General features: G+C 46.3%; 1 protein-coding gene across 1 annotated transcript in view; it reads right to left on the bottom strand.

The window, feature by feature from the left end:
- The window catches only part of WIPF3 (WAS/WASL interacting protein family member 3), a gene marked incomplete at both ends in the record, with an annotated part of 51,597 nt that overhangs the window by 12,391 nt on the left and 13,811 nt on the right, over window positions 1-25,395 (bottom strand). Inside the window, one exon of the mRNA XM_080701151.1 lies at window positions 784-916. Within this exon, the coding sequence (XP_080557277.1) occupies window positions 784-916 (133 nt within the window). The remainder of the gene's footprint in view (window positions 1-783; window positions 917-25,395) is intronic.

Genomic DNA, 25,395 nt, shown 5'->3' with positions numbered 1-25,395 from the left:
CTCTATCAGGATCTGGCAGGCAGAAGGCTGCAGTCATAGGATCCTGCGAGACAGAATTCTGAATACATTTTTTTTTTTTACTCGTGAAAAATGAAATCAAAGTTTTGCATTTTTTATGTTGATAATTTAATTTTTGTAATCATTGAGTTGGGGACTATGTTGACCTGGGGTAAGTGATATTTATTTAATATGTTACCCTAGCCTGGATATACAACGTGTGGCAGATCCAGATGAAGCTGTAGAGAAGGACTGGAGGACTGTTGTTACAGGCCGTGGTATGGACAGAGCTTGAGAACAGCCCGCGGAGTGCGCGAAGCTAGGCATGAAAGGCCACGTGACACGTGGCATGTTCCATTCCTATGGAGCAGCCAGATTGGTACATCCGTGGAGGCAGAAGGCGGATTGGTGGTTGCCAGGGCTGGAATAAATGGAGTGGCTGCCGATGGGCATAGGATACTGGAAATGTTCTGGCTCTAGACAGAGGGGATGGCTGTGACCACATTGTGAATATATTAAATGCCACTGAACGGGACATTTTAAAGTGGTAGAAATGGTGAGTTGTGTTATGTGTATTTTATTGAAATGAAAAAAAAAGTTACTCCACCAAGGAGGTTTTCTTATTTTTACCATCTGAAAATCAGGTCCATCGGCGGATGCGGACCCAGAAGGGTAGCTCTGACTCTCCTGCCCATTGTGCCTGAGATGGCTGGGGTGTGTGCTGGGTCACGAGTGTCCTGGGCGCCGCCTCCTGCTCATGAGGGCTCCCCTGAGCTGCTCACTTACCCTCGATCTGCGGGGCGCTGCGGTCATTGATCTGCGTGACTTTGCGCAGGCGAGTTCCTTGCTGGATATCGGCCAGGAGGGCGCTCCGGCCTTTTGGGTCTGCCTTTCTCAAGCTGGAAGCATCGGTGCTAACCTGTCAGGAAAGAAGAGATTGGAATCTCACTGCATCACTTACAGGTAAGCAAAATGCCCTGTCTGCGGGAGTTTTTTCCCGCCTCTCCTGCCCCATCTCCAAAGCTGATCTCACCTCTAGTTACCTGTAGGTTTTGTGACTGCGGGGCCCAACCTCTCTCCTTGGGAGCAGAATGGGCGCTTTCTCTTAGACGGCCCAGGCCAAGTGCCCGTATGTGCATAAGGTCCCGGAGGTCCTAGGGGACCCTCAATCATAGCCCCATTTGTCTTTTCCTAGGAAGCCCACCCCACACTGTCTGTGTGGGCCTGGCCCCTGTTCCTAGGTTCTGTATGATCACCCTGCCTGGTCCCTCAGCTCCCTGCTGGACCAGAACCTCAGCTGACCCCAGCTTGTTAAGGGGAGTCACCCCATGCCCTGCCTGGCTCGGGATGGTCTGGGCAGTGCTGAGGACTACTCAGTCCTTGGGTGCCTCCTGTCTTCCTGCTGTGGGTCCCAGGAGGCTCATCATGGCCCATTATGTCTCTTAACCAAGGCAGATTTGGGCTCTGGGAGCTGGTTGAAGAAGGGATCACTTGTGATCTTGGAGCAGAGAGGCAGATTGGGGAGCTCAAGAGAAACTGGGGCCTGGAGGGGTCAGAGAAATGGGAAGAGAGGAAGGGAGGCCAGGCCTCTGACTGCAAGTGGCCCCCTGCTCTGTGCCTGGGGGTCTAACATCTGTCCTCACCAAGCCTTGCAAATTGCAAGGGAGCTTGAACTCCTTTTATGGAGGAGGAAGCCATGGCTTTGAAGCCATCTGCCCCAGGTCACAGCGATGGGTTCACCCCAGATGGGCTGAATCCCAAGGTTAGCCGCAAGCTTGCACTCTGCAGCACTAGCGGCTGAAGGCACGGGCTCTTTTTAGGTCCTAGAGACTGCTCGAATGCTTCAAAAACACATTAGGAAGAATAATTTTGGCCTTAACTTTGCAAATAGTGTTGAGATCCAACTATTTCCCTTCCTCTGTAGCTTGACTCGTCACACGGTGGGGGGTTTCCATGGTTTCCCAGAACCAGAAAGCAGAGAAAAAGCTGCAGGGGGCTGATAAGTGAGGGGAGAGAAGGGGTCTCCCTGGAAGACACAGCCAGAGGATTGGAGGGCGATACCAGGCGACCTCAGAGGGATTAAATACTTCTCAAGGCAAGACGTACTTCTTAGTCTCTGCTGTAGAGAGAATGCTGTGTGTCTTTGGGCTTCAGTTTAAACATAGCCGGGTTGGAGGTCTTTTCTGGCCCCCAACTTAAGTAAGGCGGTGCATTGTTCTTGGGGGCCATACTCCTCTTCCCTCAGCCGCATTCATCACAGAGTGTAAGTTCATATTCACCTGCCTATTGTGCAAGTTTGGATAAAGGGTGGGAAGCTGGGGTAAGGGCCGGGGCTGGCAGATCTCTCTGACTTCTAGGTCAAGACTGAACAGGGACTCCAAAGACGGACTGAAAATGGACCAGTTGGCCGGGCATGGTGATGCACACTTGTAACCCCAGCATTTGGGAGGCTGAGACAGGAGGATGTGGTTCGCAGACAGTCTCAGCTACTTAGTGAGGCCCTTTGCAACTCTGTGAGACCCTGTTTCAAAAATAAAGAATAGCCGGGCGTGGTGGCGCACGCTTGTAATCCCCGCGCTTGGGAGGCGGAGACAGGAGGATCGCACGGGTTCGAAGCCAGCCTCAGCTACTCAGTGAGGCTTCCAGCAACTTAGTGAGACCCTGTTTCCAAATAAAATGTATATTAAAAAAAAGGTCTGGGAGTATAGCCCGGAGGTAGAAAGCCTCTGGGTTCCACCCCTAGTACCACACACACACACACACACACACACACACACAAAGAATAAAAAATAGGGCAGGGGGTATAACTCAGAGGTCAAATGCCCCTGGGTTCCATCCCCAGGCCCACAAAAAACAAACAAAAAAACAAAAATAAAGAAGAAAAAAGAAAAATAGGACTGGGTATATAGCTCAGAGGTAGAAGGTAGAATGCCCCTGCAAAGAAAAAAAAAAAAATGGACTAGTCATAGCCTAGATGGAAGGGCCAATCAGGGCCCAGATCTAAGGACCAATCAGGGCCCAGATCTAAGGACCAATCAGAGGAATTGCCAGGCTATATAAGCTGGTGTCTCAGAAACAAAGCAAGCAGCTCAGTAGTGAGAGAGAGAAGTAGAGACCAGCACTAGCAGAGTAGCTACAAGGAGAGGAGCAGCTATGGGTAAGAAGACAGCAGCAGCAAGAGCAAAGAAGCTTGCAGAGCGGCAGTGCCAGCCAAGCAGAGCAGCAGCAATAGCGATTTGATGGTGTCTCCTGAGCAGTACAGCAGCCCAAGGCCCAGGGAGTCCTGCTGAGAGGACCACCCTTTCGAGGCCCTTCCAGTCTCCTATAAAACACTGTACACCAATTTCTGGGTTTCCTAAGCTATATTCTTCTGGTTCTTGGAAACAGCAACTGAGGTATACTGCGGGTGTGGGGCTGAGACCTCCTCGCCCCAGCCTGATGGCCAGCAATTCCTTTGTCAGTGACTGTGAGTTTAATGTTCATCACCCCCAAGGATTTCCAACCAGGAACAAAGATCCTTTTGCTTTGTTCTCAGTAGATCCCAAAGAGTAGAATAGGATCTGGCCTGAGACAAGATCAATAACTATTTACTGGATGAATGAATTAGTGGATGCATGAATGAATGAATGGACTACACCCAAGAGAGGTGAGTCTCTGCTCTTGCACCCCAGGGCACACACAAGTGCTTGGTCGCAGGCGCACGCTACAGGAAGTCCAGCCACCCTATGATGCAACAGGTGGCCCCGTCTTCACTGAGCCCCACAGGGAGGAGGGCTCAGAAATGGCCGCCCGAATCCCGCTTCACAGGCTTCAAGGGAGAGAGGAGAGGAGAGTTCAGATGGACCCTGACACAGTTAGGGATTCCAAGCCTTGCAGCAGCCATTTTCTGTTTCAGAAGAGGGTAAGGTAATCCAGGGATGGTGGTACACACCTGTAATCCCACTACTTGGGAGGCTGAGACAAGGAGGATTGCAGGCTTGAGGTCAGACTCAGCAACATAAAAACCAAAATCAGTCTGGCAGTTTAACTTGGAGGAAGCATGCCCTGGGCTCAATCTTGAGTACCAAAGGGGGATAAAGCAGATTTTCTGACTCGAAATTCAGGAATTCATTGTTATGTCACAGATAGAAGCAAAGTCCACTGTGGTTTGGACCAAAATATGCTGAGTCTACATTTCCATTAGCTGAATCTGAAGCTCAGGTGATCGGTCTTTGAAAGGTGCAAGCTTTCAATCGGGTTCTTATTGCTGGGACTCATGATTTTTCAGAGAGGCTTAAGGCTGATCGTCAATGAGAAAGCTGTGAGGAAGAGGCCCTGACCCTCAGTCATTGGATCTATGTGGCTATAGATAAACATAGAATGACACCTAAGCATACTTGGACAGCAGGGCAATTCCCATGCAACCTGTTTTTAAAATGCCCTATATTAGCCACTGACATCAGAAGTCATTTTAATTTCAAGATTTAAAACATTGCCTCTAATTGTATTTACAAGGAATTAATTTCTTTTTCCTCCTCCTCTTCCTCCTCCTTCTCCTCCTCCTCCTCCTCCTCCTTCTTTTGGTGGTACTGGGGTTCCTGGAAGCCCTTCTACCTCTGGGCTACACTCCCAGACCTATTTTTACATTTTTATTTGGAAACAGGGTCTCCTAAGCCAGCGCGCGCGGCTGGCTTTGAACCTGCGCGATCCTCCTGTCTCTGCCTCCCAAGCGCGGGGATTACAAGCGTGCGCCACCACGCTCGGCCAAAGAATTAACTTCTAGGATAAGGGTCCAATATAATTCCAGGACTCTAGCCAAGGAGGTTTAACAGTGCTGTAGAAGTCTGGCACTGCAGTCTCACAGTGCACTGTGGTCGCGATACGGTAGGGGAGGTGATTTGTAAGGTTCTTCCTGGGTAGAAATGAACGCAGTGAATATTCGTGATATTCAGGATCGACTTCAGTGGTAGCCTTGGGGAGGGTGAGGTCCACATGGTGCATCCTTCTCAAACAAGCACCTTCTCTTAAAGAAGAGAAAGCCTTGCCATATCCTCCAATTCAGATTCAGTTTCCTGTTTATCCCCCACCTTGCCCATTCCAGGTGTTGCAGGTGAGCGATGTAAAGAACGTTGCATTGAGATAATGATTTTGGCCTTAGTACCGACACAGCATTTGCCTCAATAAGTTCCCGACGAGTCTTCGTGACGGTTCCGTTTATAAGCACCTTCCACGTCTGCAGGAGGCAGTCGAGCCACACCTGCATCCTGCAGTTCCACTCTGCTAACTGTGACATTCCCTTTTCTTAGATGTCTGACCCTTTTATTTCTGCTCCAATATCTACCCTAATGATTTTCCACTAGAGGGCGCTCTCTCACCTGGCCTTAACAGTATATCCTTCAACCTTCTCTCCAGGAAGACAGGGAAGAATGACTAACTGTGGCTGAGGAGACCATATACATTCAGGCATGATGGGTCCTATTTGAAAGGACATAGTCATGGGTACACTGAAGATCACAGTACACAGAAAGGCTTCTTACTCCAACTGCGATGTTTATCAACAATTCAACCATAGTTCCCTTTTTAAAATATCTTCGAAAACCTTAAGAATTCTCGTTACTGTGGTTACAGGATGCGGACACAGGAGAGAAGATGCCTAAGTATTCACCGAATATTTTATTCTCTGCAAATCTTGATCATTGCTAACTTGGCTAAAAATATAATTGAGGAAGAGGAAAGCTACTCCCGGACGTTTCCCCATGTCAACTGCAGGCACCAAGAAACAAACTCCAGGAAAACAAGATCTTACTGTAAAGGTCACTCTTGTTCTTTCTAGTTAACAATGCGATCGAGTGTGAAAATGTGTCGGCTTCACACAAAGCTTGGTTCACTCAGCTCGCCCACAGCAAGCTTCAAAAGAAACAGCCCAGGATCCAAAGAGATGCAAAATAGTACAAGACATACATAAAGGCTAAGAATCTGAAAGGGAGCCAATATGAAGAGTGGAAATACCAAAATCGAACAACAGCGCTACGGGCGCCAAGGGTGGAATTAAGAGCTGGCATGGTGCCGCTCCTCTTATTTTGAAACATTAGAAAAGCTTTTGCGTATCCATTTGTCATTCCAAAAAAATGAGTCAACCAGGAGATGATGTTTGAAATGTATGTGTCCTGTCTTCTGATGCTGGCTTCTGTGAGAAAGGTTAATAAAAACCTAGCTAAGCCGGGCGTGGTGGTGCATGCCTGTAATCACAGGACTTGCCAGGCTGAGATAGGAGGATCCCGGGTTCAAGGCCAGCCTCAGCAACCTAGTGAACCCTGCTTCAAAATAAAAAATGAAATACAGCCGGGGGTGGAGCTCAGAGGCAGACTGCTCCTGGGTTCAAATAAAACAAAAAAATAAAACCTGGCCAGTAGATCCAGATCAAGCAAGTTATTTCAGTATTTCTCTTAAAGATAATCATATATATATATATAGTGGTACTGGGGTTCCTGGAAACCCTTTTACCTCTGGGCTACACTCCCAGACCTATTTTATATTTTTATTTGGAAACAGAGTCTCTTAAGCCAGCAGGAGGCTGGCTTCGAACCTGCGCGATCTTCCTGTCTCCGCCTCCCAAGCGCGGGGATTACAAGCATGCGCCACCATGCCTGGCATTTATTTATTTATTTATTTATTTATTTATTTATTTATTTATTTATGTAGCTAGGTACTGGGATCGAACCCAGGGGGCATTCTACCTCTGAGCTACACCGCAGCCCTATTTTTTATTCTCTATTTTGAAACAGGGTCTCGCTAAACTGAGGAGGGCCTCATTAAGTAGCTGATGCTGGCCGCGAACCTGCAATCCTGTGTCGGCCTCCCAAGTACTGAGACTGTAAGTGTGCACCACCATGCCCAGCTAACCCAGTCATTTCAATGCGGTTTCAGCCTTGCAGGCTCCAAGGTGCCTGTTAAATCTTAAGTGATCACCCAGCATCCCGGGCACAGGGCCAGCTCCCTGCCCAGCCTCCGCCCGCCCCAGCCCCCTCACAGGCTTGGGGGCAGGCAGGCTTCAGCAGCCAGGGTACTTGTAGTTCATTCCCAAGTCTGAATCATAAGGCCAGCCAGAATAGTGCTGTCTCCTGCTGCTGCTGGTGCCATTTTTACACAGTAGAACACAGAGAACCTGGAATCCAAAAGAGACTGAAGCATTTTCAGAGAAAGAATGAACCCTTCCCTGTTGAGCCAGACACAGTGCTCCCTGCACCACCGATATGCATAAGTCAAGCTGTTCCAGAACAACGCAGACTGTGATCTGACAGTCTGTGTCTCACTTTTAGAAAACCAAATTGCAATTCAAACCCCAGAACATCAAGAATAGACCCCGCTAGCCTTCTGTTCGTCTTTTTTTTTTTTTTCTTTGCAGCACTGGGGATGGAACCCAGGGGCATTCTACCTCTGAGTTAACCCCTCTATTTTTTTTCTTTATTTTTGAAACAGGGTCTCACTGAGTTGCAAAGGGCCTAAGGAGCTGAAGCTGTCCATGAACAGTGATCTTCCTGTCTCAGCCTCTCGAATGCTGGGATTACAAGTGTGCGCCACCACACCCAGCCTCTAGTCTTCTATTTTAAAGCCTGATGTCTCGAGCCCAACTCTGCACAGACACGTGAGCACAGGGTTTCCTTATAAGAGACATGTGATTTATCATATCTCTCTCTTCCATAAAACTCTTGTTGACTCTCCCATGCTCTCAGGATTTAGTTCGAATCCCCCCTGGTGACCACGGCCTCTAGGGACCAGCTCCCAGTTTCCGTTCCATACTGGACTTCACCTCCAGAACTTAGCTTCAACTAATCTCTTTGCTCTTTTACACTGCCTCTTGGCAATCTTCCGAGGAGCCTGTGGAAGGCCTACGAAGCGCCCCATGTCCCAGAGCAACGCACCCACCCTCAGCAGCTCAGAGGCCAGCTAGGTCATGTCACTGACCCGGGGCCTCCCATTCTCCATCTTAGAATAAAACATTCAAAGCCCTCATGTATCAGTGGCTGGGCTGGACCACAATTCCACCTGCTCCCTGCGTTTATCTGTAAAAGCTAGCTTTTATTATTTTTTTAATCTAAATCAGTGTTTCAAGCTGGGCATGGTGGAGCACACTTGTAATCCCAGCATTCGAGAGGCTGAGACAGGAGGATCAAGCTTCAAGGCCTTCCTCAGCTACTTAGTGAGGCCCTTTGCAACTCGGTGAGACCCTGTTTCAAAATAAAGAATAAAAAAAAATAGGACTGGGGGTGCAGCTCAGAGGTAAAATGCCCCTGGGTTCCACCCCCTGTACTGCAAAAATGAATGAATAAATGAATGAATGAATCAGTGTTTCAAAGCAATCCCACTCTATGGCAGTCCTTCCCTAACTACAAACTACACGTTTTGCCATACATTTCAGTACTTATTTTTAGTAACTATGAAAACTTTTAATCCCAGTATGAATTCAAAGTCCCTTTAGTAGGTAATAAGTAGAAAAGAATGAATGTTAGGGATGGAAAGAGTAGAAATGAAGCCATACGGGGAAAGAGGGATTTGAGACTTGGACACGCTAGGCCAGCAGGGCCAGGTGCCAGGGCCAGGGACTGGAGATTCAACTGCTCCATGGAGCCAAAGATTCTGAGGGGGTTAAACATAGAGATGTTAGCTTGGATACTGGATAAAAGCACATCCTTAAATGCATGTGATGGCCGGGGGTGATGGCACACACCTGTAATCCCAGTGTGTGGAAGGTTGAGTCGGGACAATTACAAGTTTAAAGCCAGTCTCAATAACTTAATGAGATTCTCAGCAACTTAGCAAGACCTTGCTTCCAAATAAAAATAGAGCTAGAGTGTAGAAGTTCCATTCCCAGTAACACACACACACACACACACACACACACACACACACACACACACACTGCAAGTGACGGCTATTTTAACTAATAAAATGAATTTTAACTAGTTTGTAGAAAGTGCTAGACAGGGGACTTGAAAGATGACTAATAGAAATCAGAGAGAAAATCACTTAGTTGTCATTGTCACCTGGATATAACTCATGTTTAAGTTTTGAGTGCTGTCTCTGTGCCAGAGGTATCAAGACTGTTAGGATGTCATCTCAGAATGTGCTCCCACCAAATGTGCAGGCGCGGGAAGAGAAGCTGCTTTCAGGTATGGCTGCCTCACTGCCCTGATTCTTCCGAACTCTCCTCTCACTCTCCATCCCTTGGCCACTCTGTCCCCAGAAACATGAACCCAGTTTGGCTCCATTCTCTCTTCAGTGATGCCACGTTCCCCAGGCTTTCAGGGCTAAATTTTAAACTGTGAGAAATTTGATGTAAAATCTATGCTAGAGCAGGGAAGAACAATCTTGCGAACTCTGAAACAGAGACCAAGGCCAGGCGTCAAGGGCATGGCGTGAGAAATCGCTAATAAATAATACGTAGTTTGAACAGTGTCTAAAAAATAAAACAAAACTGAGGAGGTTTAATTATCTTCTCCTTAGACAAAAAGTATTTCTAAAAGTAACATGCTGAGCCGGGCATGGCAGGCGCGCTTGTAATCCCAGCATTCGGGAGGCTGATCAGGAGGATCACAGTTAGCAGACAGCCTCAGCTACTTAGTGAGGCCCTCTGCAACTCAGTGAGATCCTGTTTCAAAATAAGGAATACAAAATAGGGTTGGGGGTGTAACTTGGAGGTAGAATGCTCCTGGGTTCCATCCCTAGTACAGCAAAATAATAACAATAATAATAATAATAATAATAATAATAACAACAACAACAACAATAATAAAATAACATGCTCCCTTCCTGCCTCTTTCATCTGCAAAAGAAAAGGAGACCTGGCTCCTTTTCTGCACTCCAGTGTGTGCACAGGGTGGGATCTGGGAGTGTGGGGAAGGGAATCCACAAAAGGGGCTGCAACATGTGCAGGGTGATGTGACCTGCGTGTGCCTGGCACTGCCCCAGTGCTCTGAGTGTACCAACACATTTCACGGGTCCTTGAGCAACTCGATGAGCCATCATGGTATCAACCAGGAAAAGCAAAGAGCGCCTGCAGTTGGAAAGGCAGGAAGGGATGGCTGCCCTGGGGACCAGGGAAGATGTTGCTTCGCTAGGGGTGTGAGAGCCTGAGCAGGCAGGAGGGGCAGGGAAGAGGCACTGAAGAAGGAAAAGCAAGGGCTGGTGGGTAGATGTGTGCTTCTGAGAAGTCTGGGCCAGAGGAGCTAAGTGCTAGGCCTCGTCCAGGACCAGAAAGAATGGCTCTGCGGCCAGCCCAATGAGGGCTTTGTCTGTGAGCCAGCAGGGCCTTGGCCGGGGAGGATGAAGGGCACTTAAGATGGAAACTGCCTAGTAACTCTATGCTGTGTGGCTGATACCTGCACCTGAAACTCCCTCGTCAGGTAACACAGCCTCTTAGGTGCCGATCTTACTGGTCGCCTCCTTCCTTTGAGAGTTGGGCCCCTGTTCTCCTTTTCTGCCTTCCTCCTGGCTGCAGGGTAAAATGCAAGGTTTTCAGCATATGGCTTCCCCTTGTCGATTCTGAAATAAGAGGGGCTATAAAAGAAGTCAAATATAGCAAAAAAAAAAAAATAAATAAATTAAAAAACCACCAAGAAGGGGGCAATCGCAAAGTTCCTAGCAAGTTGGAGAGGTTCTCAAAGTATGGTGCCAGTTGTGGATGACAACGTAAGAGGCTTTGGAACTTCCTTTTCTCACAATCTCTTTCTTAGGCCCTTTGCATGGAGACTCCCACAGAATCCTCTAGTTCTGGAGTTGAGTTGGATTGTAGAGAAGCCATGACCTGCAGCTTTTCCCAAGGACAGCACCGGGGTCCCTAGCCAGCTGTCAAAGCCCTCTGGGCTGAGCCCTGCATCACCAGATGAGGGCTGCCTGGCACAGGTGCTCCATCACCCTGGCTCTCACTCCAGTGCTGGGTCCCATCGACCTTCCTGTTTGGCCCCCAAAGCATCCATCTCTGGCCTTCAGGTGATCCTCACCCCACCTGGCGTGTCTGTGGGCCATGCCCTCCAGCCAGTGTAGGAAGGCAGCGTGGGACCGTGGCACTAGCTGAACTCAGGGCTGGGTTCTTCCGTTTACTCTTTTCATTGAGTGTTCACTGACGGAAGCAACTGGAACCCACGGCCAAGCATTTTTGGTAGATTTAGAACCTCTAGAAGTGCCTGACGGCCTTCCACCAGTGGGAGGTGGCCCTTGTTTGCATAGACAAGGTGGGCGCTGAAGTCCCGCCATCTTGAATGGGATCCTGGACTCATGAGTCGCATAATGTAGGCACATCGCCTGATTTCTGCAGGCCACGGTTTGCTCCCCGTAAAACTGGGAAAAGAATAATAATGTCTGCCACATAAATGGTGGTGAGGATTAACTGAGGCCATCCAAATAAAGACCTTAGAGCTGTGCTTTGCACCTAGAAATTGATAAATGTTAGCCAGTAACATTAGTTTCCTCTGGTAGTTTCCAACAGACTCCTACCATTTCCTGTTTTAAAGCTTGCATTCTCTGGAATGAAGCCAGGGATTAAAAAGAAAAGAAATAGGAAAAAGGAACTCCCCAGGTGACATCTCTATAGCAGGCCTGGAAAACAGCCAGTTCAAGTTAGAAAAGAATGGAATAAATTCGGAGCAAGAGAACATATAACAATCTGGGTGATGCTATGAGGCAAAGGAAGGAAGAGCCTGGGGCGGTGGCCCACACAGGTAATCCCAGTGCTTGGAAGGCTGAGACAGGAGGCTCACAGATTCTCGGCCAGCCTCAGCAACTTAATGAGGCCCTCAGTTACTTAGTAAGACCCTGTTTTAAAATAAAAAATAAAACAGGGCTGGGGGTATAGCTTAAAGGTAGAATGCTGGCTTCAATCTCCAGTACCAAAATAAAATAAAATAAAATAAAAACAAAGGAAGAAAAAAATAGCCACGCGTAGTGGTGCACGCTTGTCATCCCAGCATTTGGGAGGCTGAGACAGGAGGATCACGGTTTGCAGACAGCCTCAGCTACTACTTAGCGAGGCCCTTTGCAACTCAGTGAGACCCTGTTTCAAAATAAAGAATAAAAAGTAGGGCTGGGGGTGCAGCTCAAAGGTAGGATGCCCCTGGGTTCCATCTCCACCCCTAGTAGAAACAAAAACTTTCCATGAAAGATATGAACTTTGAGCAACTTGATAGAGTAAGAAAGAAGTTATCATATGATTGTGATGTTAAAAACTACCCAGAACTGTCCAGGTCTCAAAGAGAGAAATGCAAGTATATGAGCCCTACTTGGTTTCATATAAATGATATTTATACTTCATAACCCTGAAAATGCTTTTTTAGGAATTTTGAATTTTTAGAGACAAAGCAGGGAATACTTCACTATGGCGGAGGACACGTGCTATTACCCTTAACAATGGAGAAGTTGACAGAATCCAGCAATATGTAAAAAGAATGATAGACTACCGCTAAATGGGGTTTATTCTGGAAATGCAATACAGAAATATCTGCTTCCCTATGGGACAATCAATCAATAAACCTGCCATATTAATAAGTGGTCTAAAGAAGAAGAAAAAGGACATGCTTACATCAGTCTATGCAGAAAAAGGATCTGATAAAAATTCAACATCTATCTATGGTAAAAACTCTCAGCAAACTAGGAATGGAAGGGAATTTCATCAATCTGACAAAGGCATCCGCAAAAACGCTACAGCTAACATCATACTTAGTGGTGAAATACTCAGATCAGGAACAAGCAAGGACGAGCCCTCTCATCACGCTTACTCCAGATCATAATGGAAGTCCCAGCAAGTGCAATAAGGTACGACAAAAAACAAACAGCATACAGATTGCAAGGGGAGAAATGAAAACTCCTGGAGCTAGTAAGTGAGTTAGATATAAGGTCAGCACACAAAAATTAACAGTATTTCTGAATACTAGCAATAGAAAACTGAAAATCAAACATTTAAAAATTTCTTAAACTCGCCAGGCGTGGTGGCGCACGCTTGTAATCCCTGTGCTTGGGAGGCAGAGACAGGAGGATTGTGCAGGTTCGAAGCCAGATGCACTGGCTTAAGAGACCCTGTTTTCAAATAAAAAAAAATATTACATATAAATTTTTTTACATATATATATTTTTACATATATATATTTTTAACACACACAAACACAACACACACACACACACACACACACACACACACACACACACACACATATATATGTCTGAGAGAAGGGTTTCCAGGAACCCCAGTACCACACACACACAAAATTCTTAAAATAGTTAACATGTACAAGACATGGATCCTGAAAACCACAGAATGGGGCCGGGCGTGGTGGCGCACGCTTGTAATCCCCGCGCTTGGGAGGCAGAGACAGGAGGATCGCGCAGGTTCGAAGCCAGCCGCGCGCGCTGGCTTATGAGACCCTGTTTCCAAATAAAAAAGTATAAAAAATAGGTCTGGGAGTGTAGCCCGGAGGTAGAAGGGCTTCCAGGAACCCCAGTACCACCAAAAAAAAAAAAAAAAAAAAGAAAAAAAAGAAAAAAGAAAACCACAGAATGCTGATAAAAGGAAGAAGACTTGAAGAAATGAAGAAATGCACCGTGTTCATGAATTGGAAGGTTCGATATGGGAAAGATGTCAATTCCACCCAGACTGAGTTATACATTCAATGCAATTTCAATAAAAAACCCAATAAGGTTTTAAGATACATACAGGCGTGCTGATTCTAACATGGATATGGAAAGGCAGAGGAACTAGAAGAGCTAGGACAATTTTGTAAAAAAAAAAAGCATAAATTTGGAGTATTTGCACTGACTGACTTTAAGACTTACTATAAACTAATCAAGATGCTGTGGAGTGGGCAGAGGAACAGTCACACAGATCAGTGGAACTGATGGGAGAGTTCAGAAACAGAGCCATGAGAATATAGTTGATGGGTTTTTGACAAAGGTGCAAAGAAAATTTAGTGGATAAAAGACAGGCTTTTCAACAGATGGTGTTGGAACAACTGGACACCCACAAGCAACAAATAAAACTAAGTCTCATGCCTTACACAGAAATAAGTTCAAAATGGATCATGGATTTAAATATAAACCAGTGTAAAAACTATAGTATTTTTTAAAGAGAAAAATATAGGGGAATTCTTTTGTGACCTGGAATCAGAGAGAGTATCTAGACCTCAAAATCTCAATCCATACAAAACTTCACCAGGTTAGACCTTAAAAAGTTCTTAACAGAAGTGTCTTTAAGTTTAAAGACAACAGAAGAGAAAGACTGGAAGGAAAAATTTTCATATGCAACAAAGGACTTGTATCTAGAAGCCCTTTGTTGAAAGAACTCTCAAAACTCAAAAATGCCCCCATTAAAAAGGGGATGGGTAAATGATTGATACAGATATTTTACCATAAAGGTATATAGAAGGTAAATAAGAACAAGAAAAGATGACCAATATCAGTAGCCATTAGGGAAATACAAATTAAAACCATAATGGGATAATACTACATATCTATTAGAACGGCTAAACAGAGAAAAAAAAAAACAAAAACAAAATGCCTGACAATATGCAGGTGCAGATTTCCACAGTGGTGCACAGTGGAAAGCCTCAAACAGTGTCCGTGGGATTGAGAGACGGTGCAGCCTCTCTGGCAAACGTTTTGGCATTTTCTTATAAAGTTAAACATATGACTCAGTCATCTCGCTGATATGTATTTACCCCAGAGAAATCAAGACTGAGGTTCATACAAAAACCTACATATAAATATTTAAATCAGCTTTAGTTATAATCACCCAAACCTGGAAAGAGCCTGAGTGAACTCGGCAGTGAATGGGTTAACACACTGGATACTACCCAGCCTTGGAATAATAGTGAGGAAGTTAAAAAAAAAAAAAAGCACAGTGGCCCCCCGGGGATTACAGGAGGAAGAGGGGGTATGACCACAGAGAGGTGTTGGGAGGAGCTTTTGGGGTGAGGGGGCCGTCCTGTATCCTGGCAGCGATAGCTACTGAAATTTGTGCACTGTAATTCATAGAGCTGCTATCCTGCCCTGCAAAAGTCAATCTTAGCATATGCCATATATATATATATATATATATATATATATATATATATATATGACTTCCGAGCTACATCTCCTGCCCTATTTTTTATTCTTTATTTCGAAACCGGGTCTCACTGAGTTGCAGAGGCCCTCACTAAGTAGCTGAGGCTGTCAGTGATCCATGATCCTCCAGTCTCAGCCTCCCGAATGCTGGGATTACAAGTGTGTGCCACCATGCCCGGCTTGCATATGCTAATTTGAAAAATACAAACAACAACAACAAAAAAATGCAGCTGAGAACATTTGATAAGTGGAAGACAGAAAAGAGATGCAGGAAAGGGCAGGAATGCTGGTGACCTTGTTTTCCAGGAGAGGGTCAGAGCATACTGTCAGACGCTGACCACAGATGACGGAGGAGGCTTAAGCGCATTATTTAAAGATCAAAAGTAACCACAAGGGAAGTAAAATAGAACACCATGAGGACCACAATAAGAAAAAAGGTGGGAAGGAGGAGGTAAAGGGTGATGACGGAGAATAAACCGTCATCTCTCATAGCGGCTGACGTCGTCAATAGACAATGCCTCAAGGTAATCAATAAAGGAATATCAGTGTCGCCATGTCATGTAGACACTGCAACTTAAACTGAACACATCCTGAGTAATTTACCATCTCTTCTACTCCTGGAAAGTCCCTCCCCAAGCAAATATCATTAACGTGTCAGACCACACGCATCCATGCTGTTCCATGTTCATTACTGACTTTTTGTACAACTTAACTTTTCAACCACAGCATGCATTGATTTGAAATGCCCTCTGGACCACTCTCTTGGCTCACTTGCAGAACAGTGACAATTATGTAGCCTCAGGACACCAAATGGCCAGCCTCTTCCAGCCCTAGTGACCACCCTTATCTGTGCCCCAGGGTCTTCCTGACCTATGATCCCTTTGTGGCCCTAAAATGTCTAGAAAATGAGAAACTTTCAATATCCCCAAAAACTGTGTCTTAAATTTTCCTAAGAAAAAGCAGGGGCCCTCCCTCAGCCTCAATGGAACTCAAGTTTAGCTGTCTAATGGTCTAGCTCCTATGTGTGCGGGGACTTCATGGAATAAGGCTAAAAGGCCAGAAGGTATCACTGGCCGAGAAACTAATACGCACAAGTTTTGGGAAGAGTACGTCTCCTGGAATTACACCCCTTGGGGACCCCTGGAGGCCACGGGGTGCCAGAATGACATCCACTTCTCTTCAGCAGCCACACCAGGCCCTGTAATCACGGAGTGGCTGAATTACTGTAAAACTTTCCAGATAAATTTTCCACAAATTAATTAATTAACTAGTTAATTAAGTAATTAATCATCCTCTGGCTAAGGACATACAGTGGGCTGGGCATGGTGGTGCAGGCCTGTAATCCCCGTACTTGGGAGGCTGAGACAGAGGATGGCAGGTTCAAGGCCAGCCTCAGCAATTTGCCAAGACACAATAGAGAAGGGTGGGGGTGTAGCTCAGAGGCAGAATGCACCTGGGTTCTATCCCTAGTACCAAATAGAGGGGGGGAGGAGAGAAAGAGAGAGAGAAAATATAGTGGTTCTGTCTGCCTGAATATGCCTTTTCCATGAGGCACTTCTTGGAAAATCTGGGGATGTCTTGTCTACTGATCCTTTCCAAACAGCACCGCCACAGTGTTAAAACTGCAAATATTTCCAGCTTATAAGTCCGTCCACTTAAACACGCCATGCGCCTCTTCGCGGTCACCTAAGGACAAATGTCAGTCTTAATTTTCCACTACATAAGCCAGTCTCTGCTAACCTCCAGGAATTCAGTCCATGTTTATTTGACTTTCTTGACCTATTAAGTACATTTTGGATTCAAGGACTCTCAGAAAGACAGTCATATGTTCTTGCTCTTTAGGGGGAAGTGTCAGAAAAAACAAACCACTAAACAAGCAATATCTAAAATAAGTAAATAAATGACAAAGAGAAGGTGGCGCAAACTATTACGCTAGTAGGTCAAAACAAAGATAAAAAGGAATAAGTCCTGTTTAGGACTGCAGGACCCCTCCACATCCATTTTCCCTGCATATATGTTTAACCTTTTCATAAAGTTGTATTTTTTTCTTGGAAAAATATTTGTTACATCTGTATGCATAGAGATGAAAGGTCAAATACAAGTAAATATAGTAAATTAGGTACCTCCAGGCCATAATTTGCAAGAAAAGTGCCAGCTTCCTCCTGTTCCTCCTGGCACTGCCACGCAGAGGCCAGGGCTCTCACTCAGCACAGGGTTTTCTGGGGAGCTCCCGTGGGCAGAGACAAAAGCAGACAGGAGCCAGGCATTTTCACAAAGTACTTTCTGGGTAAGGCTCGGGAACGTGTCAGCTGAGCAAAAACTCCCGAAACCTACTTAATCTATATTTGGACCTTGATTGCTTTTATTTCAGAATGAGCTGCGCCTCCAGCTCCAGGCTGATGTTTTCAGCTGCCCGTTGAGCATCTCCATGTAAATGACCCACTTTAAACACAACTCATCCGAAATAAACACATCATGTCCACATGTCAACTACCCGACATGCCTGTGCACACACACACACGCACACGTGCACACACACACGCACACGTGCACACACACACGTGCACACATGGATACTTTTTCCGCACACTTGCTATTCCTCTTGTGATATAGATCCCAGCAATAATCTTCAGCTCAAACCAGACCTCAAGCCAACAATTCTCTGTATCAAGAACGTCTCCATTTTTTTTTTACCTCCTATCAACTTTTCCTCCACATCTCCGACCCTGTCCAGTCCCCCCATTGTTTCTTTTGCTTCTCGCTGCAGGGCTTAAATCTCAGCTCTGCCTTGGCCCTCGGTCATGCTGCAGGTGTGGAGGCGGAAGCGGGAGGTCTGTGAGTCACGGACTTGAATGTTCTCCTACCTCTCCAGTTAGACTTTCATGTTGTGTCTCCAATTTTCCTCTCCAGATCCAGATCAGCCACCCACAGAATTAGGTAAAACTCACTTGGCTTGGCGTTCAAGGGCTTCCAGGATCTGCCGACAGGCCCCGTGTCTGCCCACACCCCGCAGAGTTTCTCATTCCTTGCGCAGTTCACGCACATGGTGTCTCCAGTCCGATTCTGGTGCGCTCCCTCTGCCTGACGCAGCCTCCTCCTCCTCTCTGCTTCATGTAATCACACTCACCTTCCCAGGCCAGCTGTGGAGGCCTCTCTGAGAAGCCCACGTTAATCCAGGGGTCAGGATTAATTCATTAAGCATTTCCATTCTTAAACACTTCCTATGCAATAGCCTTCTGTATTAAGAGTTTTATCCCGGAAAGCAGGGATAGCTGGGGTTTCCTGATCCTGAGGCGCAGAGGAGACTGCCTCAGATCCCCTACTGGAAGGCCCCCGGCAGCCAAAACCCATTAAAGAATTCTGTGATTTTAGAGGGTCTTGGGTCTCAAGGGCACAGTTACTTCCAGCTTCCTACTTTTACACACTCTGTTTCTTCCTGTACTCACCAGTCTCAGAAACATGGCTCGAAGCCTTCAGTGACATCTCCCCAAGTCAAAAAGCGCCCCCCCCCAAACATTCATACAAAGAATTTATGGGCACAGTGGATTTACTGACCCCTGGGTAGAGAACAGAAAGTCTGTCCATCTCAGGCATCGCCAACAACTCCCACTGAGCACAGGCATAGATGACCTTCAAATGGCCTTCACCCGTCCCCACACAGGAGGACTTCCTCTGGCTCGGCATCCTATAGTCCCGAACTCCAGCCAGTGTTGTGATTCTTCTCTTTCCCCTCCCTTCATTGCTATTGCCCCCTCTTTCGCACGGGGCAGATCTCTCATGTCCCCTGAGGTGCAGATTAACTTACCATCTCGCTGCCTCATTTCTGTCTTCAAGCCCCACGGTCCCCTTAATATTTATTTGGAGAAATATTAAGACATTTCTCCAAAGACAGCCCCCTGCAGAGTAGTCCTGCATCCCACTGCAGAAGCCATCTATTCCCCATCTTGACATACATCTGCCTCCCCCAGAGTAGGTTCTTTGACGTAGCAGTTGTCTGGTTCTACCCTTCTGGTACTTAGCACAATGTCTTATACATATTAAACTCTAAAAAAAACACATACACACCCCCAAATAAAACTCATTCCTTTGTGTGAAAAATACTGTGTGAATTAAAATAAAAACAAGTATTTTTGCCATCAGAATGGCAGAAGGGGCCCGTGGGCACACCCCAAGTGTGAGTCACACAACTTAATCTCATCAGTGACACTCCTTGTGTGTTTTTAATAGAATGAGACCGCTGTCAAACCTCCCTAGAAAATGTTTTCGATGGATGCCAGTGGCTGCAGAGGAGAGCAGAAATGAGTCAGGGCCGGGACGCTGCAGAGACTCGTAGCGGCAGGCAGGTTTTCCATCCTCGTCACCATCCAGAGATCTCCGTGCCACTTGTAACAGAGAGTTTTGCTTAAACGGAACACACGCCAACCCTCGGAGGAAGTGGCTTGTCACAGAATAAGGGGGAAGGGGGGTATTTTTAGTGTGCTCCTCTCAACTGTATTTTTGTCTTGCACCTTCTAAAATTAGACCTGCTGACTGAGGCTGTGTGCAGGCAGGGTGCCGAGGCTGACGTGACCGTCACTTCCGAAAACCCAGATGCACCTGGTGACGCCCGCCCTGCGCTGCCAGGTGGGTCTCTGCCTCCAGGCATCTCAGAGAGGCGACCAGTGTCTGAAGCCATTCCAGTGCAGCCCTGCTCCCGGAAAGCCACTTCAAGACCAGAAAGCTCTTGGAAGTCACAAGACTCTTTAAGTATCAATACAGTTATCACTGACTGCCTTCTATGTACCGGCTACTGTTTTCATCCCCAGTATATTTAATTGCATTTTAAAAACCAAAAATATTTGTACTGGCAGGAAACTGGACTATACATAAACACTTTTAAAGAATTCACATAAACACTTTTAAAGAATTCACATAAAAATCCTAACAGTCTTGAGTACTTATGCTGTTCATATGAGTAATAACGTCAGAGAGATGATTTTAAAGTTGGTGAATTTTCACAAAACCATGTTTTGATGAAAAGGCTGATCTTCACGGTGGGGGAGGCTGGGAGGGCTGGGCTTACGTGGGAAGGCTATACTTTTTGTTCAGTTTTGCTGTGAACTAAAACTGGTCTAAAAAGAAAGTTTATTAAATTGAAATCGTAGCCAGGTGCCATGGTTTATGCTTGTAATCCTAATACTTGGGAAGCTGAGACAGGAGGCTGGGACAGGAGGCTGGCCTTGGCAACTTAGCCAGCTCCTCAGCAACTTAGCAAGAGCCTGTTTCAAAGTAAAAAACAAAAAAGGGTTGGGGGTGTGGCTCAGAGGTAGAATGCCCCTGGGTTCAATCTTCAGTACTTCAAAATAAGTAAATAAATCACATGCACACAGATATATTTCAATAAGTACATGGAGATATTTTAATGGAAGCCATAACACTAAATGCCCTGATCATTGAAGTCACTGGGTGTAAAGTGTAGCTGGTCCGGCACGGGGGGGGGGGTGGTGGTGTCCAATATGTGTGCTATTAACCTTTATTGATACGGCCCCTCCCCAGGGATGGAGCTAAGCAGTTCCAGGGGCCATGCCCATCCGAGGCTAGAAGAGGCAGGCGGGCTCTTCCTTTTAAAGGTATGCATCTCCGGGGCAGGGGTTTATTTGTGGAAGCACAATTCCCAAGGGGTACTTCTTGGGAGGCAGGTTCTTCCTGCCTCTGGGCTTCGGGCCCTCCGCCTACACTAGCCATGGGACCTAGATTTATAACTAGGCAGGGGGTAAGAGGGTGGGGGAACCCCTCTTAACACCAGTGACCAAAAGCTGGTCCATAGGAATTGGAAACCTGGAAATTGCATCTTGTTCTTAAACTGGTGAATACCCGCACACAGCTTTTCGATTTGTTTTATTAACAAGTGAATCAGACAGCTTACAAATCAAAGAACCAAAAAATCTGTAGAAGGTAAGAACACTACGGGAAGAGTTTAAGAAAACTTTGTGAAAAAGAATTAAAAAAAAAAAGACAGGGGACGTGGCTCAGCGGTAGAGTGTGTGAGACCCTGGGTTCAATTCCCAGCACCACAAAAATAAATAGTAAATAAAAAGTCAAATAAAAATAGCTATCTCAGCCAGGCATGGTGGCACACGCTTGTAATCCTAGCATTTGGGAGTCTGAGATGGAAGGATTGGGGTTCCTGGACAGCCTCAGCTACTTAGTGAGGTCCTTTGCGACTCAATGAGACCCTGCTTCAAAATAAAGAATGAAAAATAGGGTTGCAGGTGTAGCTCGGAGGTGGAATGTCCCCTAGAACCAAAATTTAAAAAAATGCTGTCTCAGCTGTTTGTGTAGAATGAATTAGGACACAAATCCAAATTAAAAAAAGTTATTTATTTATATTTTCTAAAATAATTCAGATATTCCTGCCCTGATTTGTTTTAAAAGAGGCAACTTAAGCCTAGTGTGGTGGCCCATGCCTGTAAATCCAGTAGTTGGGAGGCTGAGATAGGAGGATCTGGGCACCCAGTAACTCAGGGAGACCACATTTCAAAATGGAAAATAAAAATAAATAAAAATGAACCTACCACTACCTAGTTTAGCGGTCGGTTCAGTTGCCCCAGTAAAACACACACACACACCAAGAAAACTTAGGCTAGCTTCTGAACTGCTAGGTTATGGGGGAGCAAAGTTTAAGGGCACCCTGTCACAAGGCTGGGGCAAAGGGGGGCAGGAGGTGAGCACCCAGAGTAAAAAGGGCCTGCCTGCTCTGCAGGAAGCGGCCGTCCTACAGGAATCTGCACTGACTGATATGACCCCTGTCCAGTCGCTTGGCTCCCTCCCATTCTACAGCCTGTTCTTTTTTGGGAACCCGGAGGCTTTCTACCTCCGGGCTATACTCCTACTCCCAGACCTATTTTTTATATTTTTATTTGAAAACAGGGTCTCACTAAGTTGTTGAGAGCCTCACTAAATAGCTGAGGCTGGCTTCAAACCTGCACGATCCTCCTGCCTCAGCCTCCCAAGCGCGGGGACTACAAGCGTGCGCCACCACGCCCGGCTGGAGTATTTTTTATAGTGAAGAAAAACGTTACTTATTAAGTAAGCATTACTGACAGTTGGAAGAAGGAAACTATAGTTTTGAAGACTAGATTAGGAAAATACACAGTGGGGGAAAGAAAGCAGAAAAAGGAACAAAGGAGATAGCAGAAATATGGGTTTATTTCTCCAGGATATACAAATGAAAGTGGGAAATGTGTGGAGGAAATAGACAAGTGAGTCTATAAAGGAGATATTTCTATCTCTATCACTATAGCTACATCTACACACACACACACACACACACACACACACACACACACACGGCATATTGAGAGACAGAGATCCGAACCTCCTCTTTAATAAAGACATTAGCTTTAGTAGATTAGGGCCTGCCCCAGAGATCAGTTTGCTGAGTCAAACATGTGATGCCTGGTTGAATCTGAATTTCAGGTGAACAATTTTTGTTTTAGTATAAGTATGTCCACATTTGCTCTATTCTTCAGCTAACGTGCTTATTTGTTAGTTGGAATTCTAACTTAACTGGGTGTCCTGTATTTTTATCAACTCTGGCAACAGAGACAAAGCAATAAATGGACCCTTAGATTAAGTGAGAAATGGCAAAGAGAGAAAAATCTAAAGGGCAGAAGTGGATTCCCACTTGCTTCTCGTGGTTCCTGCGGGATGTGTTGAAGTTATGCAACTCCAGGTCCACACGGAGACCTCCCGAGGCTCACCCTGTGCCTGCCCTTCTGCTCTAGTGATGGCCGAGCCCCTCAGTCCAGTGAGATGCTGAGTAGGGAGGCATCAGCTGCTGCCCGGCAGGTGAGCAGGGCAAATGGCTCTGTGATTGCTGAAAGACCATCCTAGAATGGATGCTAAAATCATCCCGGGTTGCAAGGAACCGACACAATCTCCATACAAGCTTCTAAAAATGGCAGTTCTTAGATCCACTGATTCTGAAATGCATTCCTGCAGCCTTGTGCTCAGCATCTGTGGAGTTAGGAAAAAAAAGCCCCAACCCAGCTCTTGGAGTCAAAGGCTCCTTCTAGTCAGAGGTTCTGCACTTTTCAAAACAGCAGGCAAAATAAGACAACGCAACAGAATAGCGCACAAAGGCGGGGCCATGAAGACACAGCCGCATGGGCATCAAGGTACAAGATGCAGCTTCTGTTTGGGAAGGCTGGACCTGGAGGTGCAGGTGCACCTGCCTGCTCTGGTGTGGCTCAGGACTTTCACCCCAAGTGAGATGAAATCAGAAGATAAACTATGGAGTGTGGTGTTCCAAGGTGCAGTATTAGCATCGACCGCTACTGCTCAGTACCAATGTTTTATTTAGTGTAACTTTGTGGTGAGAGGGGGCTAATTTTAACATCTTGTTGACCCTGACACATTCTTGAAGATGCGTCCATCCTAAAAGGGGAGGTTCTGTGTTTTCAGAAGAAGAGTGCAGACCCCCTGGCATGAGCAGACAACTCCGACTCAGGAATGACCTGGGCTAAGCTGCTTGTTTACAATTATTAACAGCTCACTTTTGGTGAACTCGTCGGAAGCACCCAGTGGTCACCAGGCCCTCCGCGGATGGAGTCAGGGATCTGGCACTGCACCCAGCTGCTAATAAAGGTGTTGTGTGTCAGTTAGCGTGAGCAGCTATAGTAAAGTATCATAGACCGGGTTAGATTAAAAAGCAGAGACTTATTTTCTCCCATTCCTGGAGGATAAGTCCAGGATCAAGGTGTGAGGCAGGTTAATTGCTTCGGAGGCCTCTTTCCTGAGTTTGGGGCTGGCCATCTTCTCTCTGGTTCCCTAAGGTTTCCCTATTGCGTGTGCATGTCCTAATCTCCTCTTTAATAAAGACGCCACTTTTAGTGGGTTAGGGCCTGCCCCAGTGGCCTTATTTGATCTAAGTTACCTTTTTAAAGACCATCTCCAAATACAGTCCCATTCAGAGGTACTGGCGATTCGGACTTTAACTTGTGAATTTGGTGGCCGAGGGCACAATTTCAGCCCATAAAACATGGGGCCTGCGACATGGTGGCAGGTCTGTGACTATAGAGTACTTCTGACATTTACCAAAAAGAGCCTAATAATTGTGGACAAGCAGCTTGACCCAGGTCAGTCCTGTGGCGGGGCAGTCTACACACGTCAGGGGTCTGAGCTCCTCTTCTGTAAAACAGTGCTCTCCCATTTGGGACAAACTCATTTTGAAGAGTATGTCAGGGTCAAACTGCTGTTAAAATTAGCCCACCTCTCACCACACAGTGATAGTCATAATAAAACACCAATAAGCCTGGTGTGATGGCACATACTTGTAATCCCAGCATTTGGGAGGCTGAGACAGGAGGATCATGCTTTGCAGCCAGCCTCAGCTACTTAGTGAGGCCTTTTGCAACTCGGTGAGACCCTGTTTCAAAATAAAGAATAAAAAATAGGGCTGGGAGTGTAGCTTGGAGGTAGAATGCCCCTGGGTTCCATCCCCAGTACTGCAAAAAAAAATAATAATGATAATAAAAGAATAAAAATAAAAAACACCAATAATAAGTGTTAGTGGTTAATAATAATACTGCAAATTGGATCTCCAAACTTCATAGTTTATCTTCTAATTTAGTCTCACTTGGGGGTTAAGGCACTGAGCCACAACTGAAAATTCTTTTGAAGTTCTCAAGATGGAGTTCTCCAAATACCGAGAAAATTCAGGGAGGAGCGTGTCTTCTGTGCAACCTCTAAATTCCTTTTATGCAGAGAACCACAGCAGCGGGTGCCTTGGCTGTGCGATCTCTGGTGTCACCAGCAACCCAAGGGGGAGCGTGCTCCTGGTGTCTGCCACCCGTCTCCCAGCAGCCCACCGACTCGCTCTGCTGACGCCAGGAAACGCCAGTCACACGTAGTCTCCTTGCTCAGGGGTCCACCAGCACGCTGAAGACAGGCAATAAACAAGCCACCTCCCAAGGAAGGGAGTCGAAGCTTGGCGGGATGCCCGTCAGATACGGACGCTGCCACGGAATGTGAGCTTTTGTTTCACAGCAGGGTTCACATCAATTCCGAGCCAGGCAAATGTCTGCAAATGGGAAAAGCCCCCACATGCAAAACATCACCTCCCGTGATGAGCACTTTTATGGTCCTTCTTTTCTTTCTTTTTTGGTGGTACTGGGGTTCCTGGAAGCCCTTTTACCTCCGGGCTACACTCCCAGACCTATTTTTACATTTTTATTTGGAAAAACAGGGTCTCCTAAGCCAGCGTGCCGCTGGCTTCGAACCTGCGTGATCCTCCTGTCTCTGCCTCCCAAGCACGGGGATTACAGGCGTGCGCCACCACGCCCGCCC

Source organism: Muscardinus avellanarius (genome assembly GCF_963383645.1).
Source record: "Muscardinus avellanarius genome assembly, chromosome: 9".
NCBI lineage: Eukaryota > Metazoa > Chordata > Mammalia > Rodentia > Gliridae > Muscardinus > Muscardinus avellanarius.
This window is presented reverse-complemented; position numbering and strand designations above follow the sequence as displayed.